The 16,981-nt window shown below is 41.7% G+C and overlaps 1 protein-coding gene across 1 annotated transcript in view; it reads left to right on the top strand.

Annotated features, from left to right (window-relative positions):
* The first annotated feature begins 328 nt into the window (after positions 1–328).
* The window catches only part of LOC122547956 (cathepsin K-like), a 28,439-nt gene continuing 11,786 nt past the window's right edge, over positions 329–16,981 (top strand). Inside the window, exons 1-4 of the mRNA XM_087976250.1 lie at positions 329–393; positions 5,302–5,478; positions 8,944–9,057; positions 15,194–15,352. Of these exons, the coding sequence (XP_087832376.1) occupies positions 5,332–5,478; positions 8,944–9,057; positions 15,194–15,352 (420 nt within the window). The 5' untranslated portion in view covers positions 329–393; positions 5,302–5,331. The remainder of the gene's footprint in view (positions 394–5,301; positions 5,479–8,943; positions 9,058–15,193; positions 15,353–16,981) is intronic.

Here is a 16,981-nt window from a genome sequence, read left to right as displayed (position 1 = left end):
TCTTTTTGCTGCATTGTAACTGTTCATGCTTCTTCCAGAGATTCTCTGATGCTTTCTTGGTGTGAAAGATGGCAAACATTCTGACTAGGCTGCAGTACTCTAGCAGCCTAAGGCCCCTTCCATTAACTGCTCACTTAATTTGAGTTTACGAACAGTGTCTTAACACATGGTTTCAGGCATTTATGCACAATGGGATTACTGATGATGAATGGTCAGCTCATGACAGAATCTCAGGTCATCTTAGTTCACTTAGCAGAAATTTAACATTTGCCTTAAGGCTATAACCAAACTATTTGAGAATCTTCTGAACCTTCTGTCTTACAGTTACTGGTATATAAATCCCAACCCTCAATCAGAACAATTTAGAAGAAACTCCGGGACTCAGCAAATGAGGTGAGGCTACAGTCATTTTGTTTACTTACATTCAGATCCAATGATGTGTATAAACTGTTTAACGTTCCCAGTCTGTATTAAATGTCTCCATTTGTATTTCAATGTTAGGTTCCCTCATTTCATTTCCCTAACAGACTGAAGTGAGCTAGCAGGTTTATTGCAATATTCTGGCTGAGGATAAATTGCAGTTTAGAAATTAATGGACATGTTCATTGTGTATTTATGTCCTTCCGCTCACTTTGTAGTTCTATTTCAAAACATTAGATTCATTCTGTTGCCAAACTAAAGGGTCATCTCACTAATATAGCGGTTAACCAAGGGCTAATTTTGTGAAGACTGATTAGATTAGATTAGATTAGATTCCCTACAGTATGGAATACTGAAGATGCCTATTCATAGAATCCCTACAGTGCAGAAACAAGCCATTTAGCTCATCGAGTCCACACTGACCTTCTGAAGAACACCCTCCCAGACCCATCTTCCCCTATGCTATCCCTGTAACCCAGCATTTCCCAGGTCTAACCCACCTAGCCTGCATACCTCTCCATGCTATGGGCAATCTGTATATCTTTGGACTGTGGGAGGAAACCGAAGCACCCAAAGGAACCCCACACAGACACAGGGAGAATATGCAAGCTCCACGCAGATAGATGAGGTGGGAATCAAACGCGGGTAACGAGTGCTGTGAGGCAGTGGGTCTTATCACTGAGCTACCATGCCTCCCCAACCAACGAATTGTTCAAACAATTTACCTGATTATATCATTAGAGGGGACACAGTTTTACTATCTGTAGCATTGAGAGGGTTTTATATTTTTCACACAACACAGACAGCTTTTTGTGAAAGACATGAATGATGTGTCTGATGGGAGCTATATTGCAGTTGATCAGGCAAGTTAACTGGAAACACTATTATAGCAAAGGGATCCAATTGATGGAGATGTGCAGATTGTCTTTTAGAATGTAAACATAACCTGCTTTACTGACAGGAATCTGCTACCTACTGACAGGTTAGGGCACAGCATGAGTCAGCTCCAGCATTTAGTGTGCAGTATGGAAGCAGAACTCAGGGATGTGAAGGCTAAAAGTGGGAGTCATGGGAGATACGTCTCTGATAGGACCAGTCACCTGCACCAGTTCACAGATCAAGGTGATCACCTGCACCAGTTCACAGGTCAAGGTGATCAACTGGACCACTTTTTTTTCATGGGATCACTATTGTCCTGTATTCCTTTCTCCTCAGGACAATATTTGTAACGTAATTTTGAAATTATTTATGCAGCCTCACTCCTGTTGTTGGCCAGAAGATGGCAGTGGATTGGCACCCCAAGAAACTTCTTCACAGGGGGCAATAGGCTGCCAGAACATGTTTGGCCATCCTGGGTTAGGAAGCTGGATGAGAGGGACTTCAACATCCTATCCCTCAACAAAGATTATCACTCTGTTGCCAGTGCATCACCTCACAGCAAATAAAACCAGGCTCAAAACCAACTGACAGGGAGCCAGTGACATAATGAAAATGTACTGGGCTAGTAAGACAGACTATTGCTGCAGGGATATGAGCTCAAATAGCAAAGAGTTTGAATTTGATCGAGAATCTAAGTTGAAAACTAGTCTGTGATGACCATTCCATCTATTATCAATTATAGTAAAGAAATTTATTCTTTTAGGGAAGGAAATTTGTGGTCCTTACCTCATTTGCATATGGTTCTTTATTCATTTCTATTTGAGAGGCCCTTCTATGTTTCCAGAGCAATAGTGTTTGTAAGTTATCATAGAGTCATAGAATTTCATAGCACGAAAACAGACCCTTTGGTCCAACTTGTTCAAGCTGACCAGATATGCTAAATTAATCTAGTCCCATTTGCCAGCATGTAGCCCATATCACTCTAAATCATTCCTATTCATAAACCTATCCAGACCCCTTTTAAATTTTGTAATTATATCAGCCTCCCTCATGAGTTTATAAACCTCCATATGGTCACCCCTCAGCCTCGAATGCTCCAGGGAAAATATTCACAGCATATTCAGCCTCTCCTTGTAGCTCAAACCCTCCAACCTTTGTAACATCCTTGTAAATCTTTTCTAAACCCTTTCCAGTTTTACAACATCCTTCCTATAGCATCAAGACCAGTATTGCACACAATATTACAAAAGTGGCCCAAACAATGTCCTGTACAGCTGCAACATGACCTGCCAACTCCGATACTCAATGCATTGCCCAATTAAAAACAAGCATACAAATGACTTCTTCACTCTCCTATCTACCTATGATTTCACTGTCAAAGAACTATGAACCTTTCTTCAATGTATTTGTTCAGTAACACTCCCCAGGACGTTATGATTAAGTGTAGAAGTGCTGCCCTGATTTGTCTTTCCAAAATGCAGCACCTCACATTTATTTGCATTAAGCCCCATCTGATCAAGATCCCGTTGTACTCTGAGGTTACCTTCACCCTGCCCTCATTGGTAAAGAAACCTATGTTGACCTCCTTTGAGGAAATGTAATGCATGTAGCATCTCAACCCTGTCCACCCCTTGTTTTCGGTCCATCTCGTTAATGAGTATGTTCCAGTTATGCAAAGCCTGTGTTAAACTATGCCTAAAGTTGACCAGATTGATTCCTGGGATGACAGGTTTGTCTTATCAGGAGCAATTGGTCAACTGATTTTATATTCACTGGAGTTTAGAGGAATGAACAGGAATCTTGTTAAAATGTCGAAAACTCTAAGGGTGCTGGACAGACTGGAAGTGAGGATGATATTTCCCCTGACCAGCAGTGGGGAGGGGTGTTCCAGAAGGAGAGGCAACAGTATCAAGATATACGTTAATTCTATCCTTTTCCAACTGAGATGATGAGAAATTTCTTCACTCAGAGGGTGGCGAACCCGTGGAAGTCTCTCCTATAAAAGTCTGTGGAGCCTAAGTCACTGAATATATTGAAGCAAAAGATAAATTTCTAGAGGTTGCAGGTGTCAAAGGGTATAGACACAGAGTATGGTGTTGAGATAGACAATCAGCAGTGGTCATGTTGAATGCAGAGTGGGCTTGACGGGCCAAATGGACTACACTTGCACATATTTCTGAGTCTTTATGTTTCTACGGTCAGCAGTTTTAGCCACCATCCTTAAAAAAGGATAAATGTGCCTTGGAAAGAGTTTAGATTTAATGGGTGAATATCTGCACTGCAAAGGTTTAATTAAAAGGTGTGATTGCACCAGATGGCCCTGCCTTGCTGGAATTTGATGAATAGTTTAGAGTTTTCAAGCAGTTTGGAGGAACAGGTTAGTTCAATGGAGATAAACTATTTCCTGGAAGTTTAAGACTCGTCTAAATGATTAGAGCCTGATTTTGTATGAGTGAAATCAGGACATGCATCTTCACATAAATGATTAGATTCCCTACAGTGTGGAAACAGGCTCTTTGGCCCAACCAGTCCACACTGACCCTCCATAGAGTAACCCAGTCAGACCATTTCCCTCTGATTAATGCACCTAATTTAGCAAGGCCAATTCACCTAACCTGCAGGAGGAAACCCTCACAGACATGGGGAGAAATATGCAAATTCCACATAGGAAGCCGCCCAAGGCTGGAATCAAACCTGGTACCCTGGTGCTGTGAGGCAGCAGTGCTAACCACTGAGCCACCGTATGTCCTGACAAAGGGTTTTGGCCCAAAACATTGACTTTCCTGCTCCTCAGATGCTGTGTGACCTGCTGTGCTTTTCCAGCTCCACACCTATTGATCCTTCATATCAATGGTGTCAGAAATTGGAGCATTTTTCCCAAATAATAATTGATATTGTGAATGTGAAATGTAAACTTGCTAGGTTTTTGTTATCCAGTGGTATTAAGGAATATAGGGATAGGTAGATGTGTTGAGTTGAGTCACAGATCAACCATGATCTTGTTGGATAGCGGAATATGTTCAAGGGACTAAATGGTCAAGCTCTGTTCCAATATCCTAAAGAATTACTCTTCAGATTTCAAGTGTTGATGCAGTGCACATTAGCCCACACTGCTTGTCAGTGTAAAGATTTATGAAATGTCCCAGGAGTTATAATGTCAATGGGAGTTGTATGTTACAGTATGAATGTATATCTTGTATTTGTATTGAAATGCTAGATCAGCAACAACAGCTGCAAATGACCTGAAGGCTTGTCAGAGTGGCAATTACAGAGAGCACTTGATAAATTTGGGTACATTTCCCTGTCAGGCTGCTTTACCATTGTCATGTCCATAAACTGAAGCATATATCTCTGTATCATTCTGAGATTGACCTCACGTGGAGACCAACAGCTCTGGGCAGGCTGCTATTCCCAGCCTTGGAGGGTGAATGCCTTGTGTACCAAGCTACACCCTCTTTCCAGGCTGGGCAACCAAATATCACTAGGTGGATTAAAGTTTTGATCTTGCATCATGTAACCTCCCAGCTCCAGATCTATTAATTCCAACTTACCCCCTTATGGTCTTATTTCACACTGTAATTAGAAATGAGTACCTCTGTGAATTTACTCCTTGGCAACTATGGGAAACCCCTTACAATAACAAATTAATACTAACTCGAGAAAGTCAGTGAAGATGGAGGCTGGTGAACACCAAGTTCATGATACTTTTGATTCCAGATAAATTGCCCACTATTTTTAATTTTAGGAATGCCTACATGATCGAGGATGTCCTGCATGATGTGCTAAAGGGTCCAAGCAGCCAAATAGTCTTTTCTGATTTGAAGCTTTCATACAGTGTTATATCAGACATTGTACATCCAGTTTCTTCCTTAGAGAAGGACCTATGAACTACAATGTCCTCAGAACCATAAGGCATTTAGAAGTGGAAAGGAGGAGCAGATAAAGAAATTAAGCTTCTGAGTTCTTGATTTGAGAGACACTGATTTCACCCTCTCATTTTAGAGGTTTTCATAAGAGTGGCTGCACTGTGTCATGACACCGACTCAGTACCTGATGTTGGAGTTGGGCTTGCTCATGGCATGTTCCGTGATCACAATATGCGCCTTGTCAACCACTCCAAGTTCAAATATAGACTGGGAAACCTGGAAGACTATCCATGGGAAAAAGTACAACAGTAAGGTAAGAAAGGTCTCAGAGGTGAAGAATACTTATCCAGGATGCTTCTTTTTCCTTTAGAATTGGATAAATATCTGACAAAACAGTGTTCAGGTACATAATTCTTTGAAGTTTGCATCACATATAGGCAGGGTGGTCGAGAAGGCACTTAGCACGCATTTTAAAGATTTTAAAAGGACATGAGGTGCAATGTTTTGACACAGAGATTGGCTCATATGTGGAATGAACTGCCAGAAGAAGTAGTGGATGCACAGTTTTAATATTTAAAGGACATTTGGATAAGTACAAGGATTGAAAAGGTATGAAGGGATAGGCCCAAATGCAGGCAAGTGCAACTAGTTTAATTTGGGAGCATGGTAGGCATGGATTGATTGGACATAAGAGTATGTTTCCATGCTGAGTGACTCTATGACTCTAAAACAAAATTTAAAGTGGGCTGTTTTGTTCTGGAAGGTGACAAGTTTTCTCAGTGTTGTTGAAATCTTGCACTCATCTGTCCAATGGGAGAGTATTCTTTCAGGCTCCTGGATTGTCCTTTTTATACAGGCCTTTGGATATATCTCATTGAATCCCTGCAGTGTGGAACAGGCCATTTGGCCCAAGAAGCCCACACTGACCCTCAGAAGAGTAGCCCACCCAGACTCTTTCCCCTACCCTATTACTCTACATTTCCTCTGACTAGTGGACCGAGCCGACACATCTCTGCACACTATGAGCAATTTAACATGGCCAATTCACCTAACCTGCACATCTTTGTGACTGTGGGAGGAAACTGGAGCACCCGGAGGAAACTCACGCAGACTCGGGTGGAATGTGCAAATTCCACACATACAGTTATCCGAGGCTAGAATCGAACCTGGAACCCTGGTACTGAGCCACCATGCCATCTAGGAGTTAGGAGGTTAATTACTCACTGCAGAAGTTTTAGCCTTTGACTTACTGCTTCAGCCAGAGTGATTATAGAGCTGGTTCAATTCAGTTTCTGATCAATGATAAACCATGCGATGCTAATACTGTAGGATTCATGATGGTAAAGTCATTGAAGGAGAGATGATTGGAATCTCAGCTGCTGGGTTGACAGAGTGATTCTATGTTTCTATGGCCATTACCTGGTACCGTGTGGTGCACATATTACAGGCTATTTATCAGCCCAAGATAGGATTTTGTCCAGGTCTTGCAGAAGGAACACAAATTGCTTCGGCATCTGAGGAGTTACAAAGGGGAATGCTAAAGTTTAAAATGTGCAAAGCAGAGTACATGAGCAGAGATGAGGCAGGTCTCAGATCTAGGATTCACAAGGATTTGAGGTTGAGATGCTTTTAGTCCTTATTGAATTGTAAGATCTCACCCGATCATTGGCTGAAGTTTGGATTAATTTCTGAACATTTTCACTTACGTCTTTAGGTAAATTTGCCCCAGATTAACTTGTAAACAATAAAACGCTTCATGTAATTAACCTCATGCTTAACCTAAGCTTTACTTATGCTGAAAAGTCCGAAAGCCCATGAATGCAGTGTGTGAATAAAGGAACAGTGTAAATGCGACACTCAAAGAGTTCCAGTCTCTTGTTTTTAAAAGCCATGATGTGGAGGTGCCAGTGTTAGACTCAATTGGACAAGGTCAAAAATTACATGACACCAGGTCATAGTCCAATGGGTTTATTTGAAAACATTAGCTTCCAGAGCACTGCTCTTTCATCAGGTGTTAGTGAGAGAGGAAGACTTTAGACACAGAATTTATAAGGAAAAGATCAAAGTGTCATACCACTCTTGAAAATGAATTGAACACACGTAAGATATCTCTTAAATCTTTAATCGGTTAGATTGGAGGTATGGGTGTCAATTGATTAATATGCAAATTCCAGAATATCTGAGAAAATTTCTCAATATAAAGGAGGTGACACCTCTAATCAGACCCTAAACAAGACTTCACGCCTCAATTACATTGTCTGACCGGAGGTGTCACCTCCTTCATATTGATAACACCTTAAGTTGTCTCAGGGCATTGACTTGAAAGAAATCCTGGGAATTGCATATTAATCAACTGAAACCTGCAACTCCATTCTAACTGATTAAAGATTTAAAAGTCATCTTATGTGTGTTCAATTCATTCTCATGAGTTGTATGATCCTTTGAACCTTTCCTTATAAATTCTGTGTCTAAGGCCTTCCTCTCTCACTAACACCTGATGAAGGAGCAGCACTCCAAAAGCTAGTGTTTTCAAATAAACCCATTGGACTATAATCTGATGTCGTGTGATTTTTGACCTTATTCTTAAAAGAATAGTGACTCCTTCCACAGTCCTTGGTTTACAGCAGTAGCCTTTTCCCAATGTGATCCCAATCCAAATTAAAGAAACATTAAAGATGGTTACTGTTTACAATGGAAACCATCTCAAAGACTGCAATTGTAAACCATACCCATAGAAGTGGCATGGACTTGATGAGCTGAATGCCTCAGATTGCAATGTAGCGAGTCCAGGGCCCAGGTTTGGAAACCTCCAACCATATCGACAAGGAGGTGGGGGCTTTATCCGTACAACCCATGACCTCACCAAATGCTTTCACTTCCTTCTGAATAGCTCCTTGATAGAGGTAGAAGTAGCGTTTTCAGAATTACTTACTAAGAAATTGGTCTCTGAATTTTGGCCTTCGACCTAGGGCACAACTTCCTGGTGGTCTTGACTTCAGTTCACCTTTGAGTCAAACTTACCCAAGACTGGAATCCAGCAGGCACACTCCACAATGAGTTCAGGTGAATAGAATTCTGTCAGTGAGAAGTTTCATGATCACAAGAACGTCAAATTATCTTTTATTATCCGGAACAGATTGCTACAGACACTCCTTCTCATCTTTTGCTCCCAGATCCATTTTCCCATGGATTCAACTCCTTGGTTAAAAGGTCATATTTTCAACACTATTTGGCCAAGTTCCTAAAAGGTGCAATTAATGGACATTGCAAGGACGGACAGATTAAACTTTAACAAACCAGGGGTGCAGTACAATTTCTGCTGGTTCCTGACATGCAGATCCCACATAACCTGGGGTGTCGTCAGGGTAAACCTACTAGATGCACCAAGATGAAGCAATGTTCCCTCACCATTATTGAAGCAGCTACACTTCTATATTTCAATTTGAGTGTGTGTGTGTGTGTGTGTGTGTGTGTGTGTGTGTGTGTGTGTGTGTGTGTGTGTGTGTGTGTGTGTGTGTGTGTGTGTGTGTGTGTGTGTGTGTCATTTGACCCACTTCGAGCTGAGATTGGGTACATTTCAGACCAATGCCAGATCAGAGCCCATGAAACATTGACACTTCCCACAGCAAGATTCCCTCACCAATATTCAAGCAGCTACACTTCAAAACTAATAGCTGTAAAACACTTTGGGACATTCTGAGGTCTCCAGAGGTGCTATTGAAATGCAGACACATCTTCATGATGACAACACTTTAATTTCTCACTGTTCTGTGTCCAGAAAACAGAGGCTCTCAGAAAAGGAATCTGGCTGCAAAATCTGAAGAAAATTAAGGAGCATAATGAACATCAAAATTCAACGTTTATGATGGTCATGAATAGTTTTGGTGATTTGGTGAGTGATGTCTTGGTTAAGGTGGCCTATTGGTTACATACATAATCCAGTGCTTAGAACTTAAATTCTACCAAGACAAGCTGAGAAATGAAACTCGACAGAATCTGGTATTTGTTGGTTAATGTCGGATAAATGCATTCCTGGTTTTATTGTGAAAGCCCAGCACAAGAATGGGGATCTGCTACATAAACCTGACGGAGTCACCTATCATTCTGTCCTATACTACATAATTGGCTCTTAATGTTCTCAAGTCAACTACTCAGGTCAACTCAGGTCAATGAGCAATAAATACCCCATGTGGTTAATCCAAGATGGAGGACAGGAAAGAAATTGTGGCTGTAAGAACTGTTCCTTTTATGAGATTTTTCGATGTTGGAGCTGATTTCCTCAAATTCTAGGAGCAGTAGTTAGTGTTTAATAAGCTGTTATATTGTTTTAGAAATTTGGAAAAAAAGAGATCAAAACAACAGCACTTGTAAAAGAAAGAAGAGAGACAGCTAACGACGACGTGGGAGGTGAAACAATCGGAGAAATCAGTCAGCACAACTGTCTGACCCAGCAATGAACCTGCACAGCTGACTGCCTCTGCTGTTTGGTTTCAAGTATCTTTGGACATCAGAGTTCTTCTAAGAAAAATAAAGAGTGAAGTTCACAGCTAACCTGTTTAGGGGAGCTCACAGCATGGGAACAGCTCAGTGGCTAGTTTTTAAAGTGTAACCTCACTTTTTTAAAATATAAATCTACAACAGTGAGTAGAGTGGTTTTATTTTTGATTAAGTGTTTTTCTTGAGGTCTGTGTCTTGATTAAACTTTAAAAATATAAAACATAGATACTAAGTTGGCCTGGAGAAGTGTTTTTACAGCAGGAAGACTGGGCTATTTTCTGGGTCTGCAGATTGTTAATGTGCAAAGGTGGCCTTTAGTAGAGTGATGTGCTCTTCCTGTCGGATGTGGAAGATTAGAGAGAGTTTCCATGTTACTGATGATTATATCTGCATGAAGTGTGTCTGGTTGTGAATCCTATTGGATCACATGGAGCAGTTGGAATGGCAGCTGGAGGCAATGAAGAGTTTACAGAAGCAAGGAGGGTGTGATAGATGGTAGTTGCAGGAAGGGAGATAAACCACAGATACATTCAGGTGGATAGATTACCTCCAGGAAAGGTAGGAGAGGGAGGCAGGTAGTGCAGGCATCTCCTGTGGCTATCCCCAACTTGAACAAGTATGCTGTTTTGGAAAATTAGGGAATGATGGACTCTCAGGGATATGTAGCACTGACAGCCAGGTTTCTGGTACCGAACATCATAGCAGTTACTAACATGTGGCTCAGTTGTGGACAGGACTGGCAGTTTAATGTTCCAAGGTATAGATGCTATCGGAAGAATAGAAAGGGGGCAAGAGACGAGGGGGAGTGGCATTCTTGATTAAGGTTAAGTTAGCTGTACTTAGGGAAGGTATCCCAGGGAATATGTCCAGGGAAGGTATTTTGGTGGAACTGAGAAATAAAAAAAGGGATGATCATCTTACAGGGATTGTACTATTGACCCTCCAATAGTCAGTGGGAAAATTGAGAAAAGAACTTGTAAGGAGATCTCAGTTATCTGTCAGAATAATAGGGTGGTTATTGTAGGAGGCTTTAACTTTCCAAAAGTAGATTGGGTCTGCCATAGTGTTAAGGGCTTAGATGGACAAGACTTTGTGAAGTGTCTACAAGAAAATGTTCTGAGTCAGGATGTGGATGTACCTACTCGAGAAGGTGCAAAACATGACCTACTCTTGAGCAATAAGGCAGAGCAGGTGACTGAGGTGTCAGTGGGGAAGCACTTTGGGGCCAATGACCATAATTGTATTAGTTTTGAAATAGAGATGGAAAAGGATCGATCGAATCTAAAAGTCAAAATTCTAAATTGCAGGAAGGGTGATTTTGATGGAATTTGGCAAGAACTTTCAAAAGTTGAATGGGGGCAGATGTTCACAGGTAAGGGACAGTAGGACATTGGGAAACCTTGATAAATGAGATGACGAGAGTCCAGGGACAGTATATTCCTGTTAGGGTGAAAGGAAAGGCTGGTAGGTGTAGGGAATGCTGATGAATTGAGAAATTGAGGCTTTAGCTAAGAGAAAGAAGGAAGGTTATGTCAGGTATAGACAGCAGGGACAGAGTGGATGCCTAGAAGAGTATAAAGGCAGTAGGAGTAGACTTAAGAGGGAAATCAGGAAGGCAAAAAGGGGACATGAAGTAGCTTTGGCAAATAGGTTTAGGACACTCCAAAGGGATTCTACAAATATACTAAAGCTGGAAGAGTAACAATGGAGAGAATAGAGTCCCTTAAAGATTAGCAAAGTTTCCTAATAGTGGAACTGCAGGAGATACTAAATGAGTAGTTTGCATCCTGGAAAAGGATATGGAAGATAGAAAGCATGGAGAAATAAATAACAACAGCTTGAAAAGTGTCCATATTACAGAGGAGGAGGTGCTGGATTACTTAAAACACATAAAGGTGGATAAACCTTAGGGACCTGATCAGGTGTACTTCAAACTCTGTGGGAAGCTAAGGAAGTGATTGCGGGGCCTCTTACTGAAATATTTGTATCACTAGTAGCTACAGGGGAGGTGCCAGAAGACTGGAGGTTGGCTAACGTCATGCCATTATTTAAGAAAGCTGGTAAGGAAAAGCGAGGGAACCGGTGAGCCTGACATCAGTGGTGAGAGACAAAAGAACTGAAGATGCTGGAATCCAAGGTAGACAAGATGGAGACTGGAAGAACACTGCAAGCCAGGCAGCATCAGGAGGTAGAGAAGTCAACACTTCAAGCATAATCCATCTTCAGGACTGGGGGTGGGGGTAAGGAGAGCTTAGCAAAAGTGAGGACTGCAGGTGCTGGAAACCAGAGTCTAGATTAGAGTGGTGCTGGAAAAACATTGCAGGTCAGGCAGCATCTGAGGAGCAGGCAGGAGAGGGACGGGGTGGTGAGGTAGTGATAGGTGAACACAGGTAGAGGGTACGACCTGGTTGGTCAATAGGAAGATTGAGTCTGTTTGTAGCTGGAAGGAAGGGTCAATGAGAGGAATGGAAGGGGGTTAGGGGCTGGGAAGAGAGTTGGGGGATGAGAAGGGAGGTTGCTTCATGTTGAAGAATTCAAAGTTGAGTCCCCCCAGCTGAAGGCTGCCCAGACAAAAGATGAGGTGTTGTTCCTCCAATTTGTGGTTTGGTTCATGATGGCAATGGAGGAGGCCAAGGATGGTCATGTCAGAAAGGGAGTGGGAAGGAGAATTAAAATGGGTGGTCAGGTTGGCCCCTTCAGGCGCTGCTGAAATGCTCGGCGAAACGTTCCCTTAGTTAACGTTTGGTGTCCTCGACGTAGAGAAAACCACATCGGGAGCACCAGATACAGTAAACTAGGTTGGAGGCGAGGCAGGTGAACCCCTGTCTCACATGGAAGGATTGTTTAGGGCCCTGGATGGAGGTTTGTTGGGGGGGGTGTACCAGCAGGTTTTGCATCTTTTACGGTTACAGGGGAAGGTCCGTGGGGATTCGGGGGGTCAGTGGGGAGAGTGGTGCAAACAAAGGATTGGCAAAGGGAGTAGTCCTTGCGGAAGGCAGAAATGGGTGGGGAGACGAAGATGTTCTTGGTGGTGGGGTCTAGTTGGAGTTGGCAGAAGTGTTTAAGGATATACATTGGATGCAGAGACTGATTGGGTGGTAGGCGAGGACTGGGGGACTCTTACTTTATGGTGTTTGGAAGGGTGGGGGTTTAAAGCAGTGGAGCAGGGAATGGAGTAAGTGCAGAGGAGGGCTGTCTGGATGACAGAGGGGGGAAAGCATGTTGTTCAAAATGGGTAGACATCTGGGATGCTTGGGAGTGGAAGTTCTCCTCGTCTGAGGAGATGCAACAAAGGCAGAGGAATTGGAAAAATGGGATAGCATTCTTGCAGGCTACTGGGGTGGGTGGAGGTATTGTCCAGGTAGTTATGCGAGTCTGTGGGTTTATAGTAAAAGTCCGTGGTGGGTAAGTTGTTGGAGGGAATCTGGAGGGATAGGATTTACATGTATTTGGAAATGCAAAAACTGATTAGGGATAGTCAACATGGCTTTGTGCGTGGGAAATCACAACTCATTAACTTGATTTGAGTTTTTTGAAGAAGTAATTAAGGGGATTGATGAGTGGTGGACGTGATCTATATAGACTTCAGTATGGCATTCGACAATTTTGATCATGGTAGATTGGTTAGCAAGGTTAGATCTCATGGAATATAGTGAGAATTAGCCATTTGGATACAGACTGGCTCAAAGGAAGCAGACAGATGGTGGTGGTGGAGGGTTGCTTGTCAGATTGGAGGACTGTGACAAGTGGAATGCCACAAGGATCGGCGCTGGGTCCACTGCTTTTCATTATTTATATAAATGGTTTGGATGCGAACATAGGAGGTTCATAAGTTTGCAGATGACACCAAAATTGGAGGTGTAATGGACAATGAAGAAGGTTACCTCATAGTACAATATGACCTTGATCAGATAGGCAAATGGGCTGAGGAGTGTCAGATAGAGTTTAATTTAGATAACTGTGAAGTGTTGCATTTTGTAAAGGCAAATCAGGGCAGGACCTATACACTTAATAGTAAGGTCCTGGGGAGTGTTGCTGAACAAAGACAGCTTGGAGTGGAGGTTCATAGTTCCTTGAAAGTGGACTGCCAGGTTGAGAGAATAGTGAAGATGGCATTTGGTATGCTTGCTTTTATTGGTCAGTACATTGAGTATAGGAGTTGGCAGATCATGTTGTGGCTGTACAGAACATTGATTAGTCCACTTTTGGAATCATGCATGCAGTAGGAAGAATGTTGTGAAACGTGAAAGGATTCAGAAAAGATTTATAAGGATGTTGCCAGGGTTGGGAGGTTTGAGCTATACGGAGAGGCTGAATAGACTGGGGCTGTTTTCCCTGGAGCATCGGAGGCTGAGGGGTGATCTTATAGAGGTTTATAAAATCACGAGGGGCATGGATAGTTTGAATAGCCAAGGTCTTTTCCCCAGGCTGGGAGAGTTCAAGACTAGAGGACATAGGTTTAAGGTGAGAGGGGAAAGATTTGAATGGGATCTAAAGGACAACATTTTCATGCAGACAGTGGTGCACGTATGGAATGAGTTGCCAGAGGAAGTGGTGGAGGCTGGTACAATTACAACATTTAAAAGGCACTTGGATGTATAGGAAAGGGTTAAGGGATATGGCCCAAGTGCTGGCAAATGGGACGAGATTAATTTATGATATAAGGTCGGCATGGATGAAATGGACTGAAGGAATTGTCTCTGTTCTGTATATCTCTATGACTTTCTGACTCCAAATGTTGTTTTAACAGCATTGTTTATATCTTGAGGGCCCACATGTTCAAGTAATAAATCACCACAAAATCTGCTTTTTGTAATGCATTTACAAGATGAAGACATTGCTGGCTAGGCCAGAATGTTTTGCCAGAGGCTAGTTAAGAGTCAGCCACATTGCTATAAGTCTGGAATCATATGTAGTCCCGACCAGGTAAGGATGGCAGTTTTCTTTTCTAAAGGATATTTGTGAACCAGTTGCATTTCTTTTCTGACAATAGTTTCATAATCATCATTCAATTTGTAACTCCAAATTTCTGTTGAATTCAAATTCTGCCATCGACCATGAAGACTTTCAAACCCAGTCCCCCAGAACATTACCTGAGTCTTTGGATTAACTGTCCAGTGATAATACCACTAGGCAACAACCTCCACCCACAGCTACCATGATCCAGAGTGATGAAATGCGAGAGAAACACAAGCTTAGATTTTGACCTGAGTTCAAATGTTTAGACATAGCATAGTGCAAATAAAAAAAAAATGAAGGCGCAGATACAAATGTTGTCCTGTCTCTATAATAGAATACTGCATCCCAAACAGCATCATGTACAAACACCAGAAAGCATTGGGGCAGTTTCCTGGTAAATGTTGACTTTCCAGATAGCATTAGCAGAAGACTATCTGGTCATTTACCACATTACTGTCCATGCAATTTCCTATGTACAAATTGGCAGCTGTGTTTGCTAAATCCCTATTGCATTAGATGGCCTGAGTCTGTGAGACATACTGTAGAAAATCTAATTCTTTCTTTTTCTTCAGACACTAAAAGAATTTGCTGAATTATTCAACACATATGAGAGGAAAGCTGTGCCAATGAATAACCAGACACGAGAGCCAATGAAGGCTCGACACTATTACCGTATTCCAGAGAGTGTGGACTGGCGCACAGCTGGTTATGTTACCCCACCAAAGAACCAGGTTCCTAATCTTCTTATTTGTTTCTACCATGCATGAGTATTGCTTCAAAATTCCTCAATCATTATTGTATTATTGTTTGGATCAGTAATGTGTCCTTATTCTAAGAGTAGGGAAATTCCACAGCAGAATAGTGTAGTTGAGGAAGAAATACTGTTCTGTGCAACAAAATGTAGAGTCCCGAAGGCTACATTGATAGCAAGATTCAGGACAACTCTTCAGGGCTGGATAACAATTTGCAGTGGTAGGGGAAGGTTGTAGTTGTAAATCTGTAGTTGTCATGGTCCATGTAGGTATTGACAATACAGACAGGACTGAGAAAGATTTGTGCTGAGGGATTGCAAACTGCTCAAAGCTAAATAAAAGAGCAGAACCAAATGGAATTTTTGTCAGGTTACTATCGGAGCCAAGTGCAAATTGGTGTAGGGTAAATAAGTTTCAAGAGATAAATATGTGATTCAAAGATTGTTGTGGGAGCAATGGGCTCTGTACATGGGATTCTGGCTCCAGTATTGAGTAAAGACAGCGCTGTGTTGTGGGGACAGGATTCATTTGAACCAGACTTTGGGACTAAGCTAATAAAGGTTGAGAACATTTACTATGAATGTAAATTGGATAAATATAACAAAATATATAGCAAGAATGTTTATGGGCATATAAAAAGCAAGGAAGTAACTGAACTAAGTGTGTGGAAGATGTGACTAAATAATTACAGGGAAACTACAGATGGTTGAAACCCATATTTTGATCTTCATGATCAAGGACACGATAAATAGCCCAAAGTTAACAGATAAGCAAAGTGCTAATTTCTGGAAAGATCTGGCAATACTCTGTATCATGAGGAGAAAAGCATTGGACAAACGAATTGGATAAAAGTCAGACAATTTGCCAGAACCTGATGGCTTACATCCAAGGGTTTTAAAGGAAGTGGCTGCAGAGATAATGGAGGTATTGTTTTTAATTTAGTAAAGTGTGAGGCCATGCACTTTGGTCGGAAGAACCAAAATGCTGCTATTATTTAAATGGAGAGACAGTCTAAAAAGACCAGCACAAAAGGATTTTGGAGTTCTCAAAACAAAAGCAGTTAGTGTTTGGGTTCAGCAAGTAATTAAATTAAAAAGGGAAATAGAATTTGGCTTTTATTGATGGTAACTTGGAATTAAAATTAAGGAATTCTTATTATAACTGTACAGGCTGTTGGTCAGGCTGCATCTGGAGAACTGTGTACAGTTTTGACCCTTGTGTTTCAGAAAAGCTAATGTATAGCATGAGAGGCTGCTCAAGAGAGATTCACAAGGCTGATTCTTGGGATATAGCGGTTGATTTATAATGAACGGTTAAATGGGCTAGGTCTTCTTTCATTAGAGTTAAGGATGATCTTGTTGAATCATACAAATTCTGTGGGAGCTTGAAAGGGTGAAAGTTGAGAAGATGATTCCACTACTGGTGGACACAGTTACAGAATAAGGGAGGCACTCATGTAGAACTAAGAAGTGAAAGCATTTCTTCTCCCAGAATGTATGGAGAATGCAGTCCAAAGAGCTGCAAAGATAACGAACTAAAAGTATCGAAAGAGGTGGTGAGTCGATTTTTGAAATATCAGGGAGTTGAGATCTATGAGGAGCTGGTATG

This window comes from Chiloscyllium plagiosum, unplaced genomic scaffold (assembly GCF_037043375.1).
Source record: "Chiloscyllium plagiosum isolate Xiang-an unplaced genomic scaffold, Cpla_swu_hap1 HiC_scaffold_28, whole genome shotgun sequence".
Lineage (NCBI taxonomy): Eukaryota > Metazoa > Chordata > Chondrichthyes > Orectolobiformes > Hemiscylliidae > Chiloscyllium > Chiloscyllium plagiosum.
This window is presented reverse-complemented; position numbering and strand designations above follow the sequence as displayed.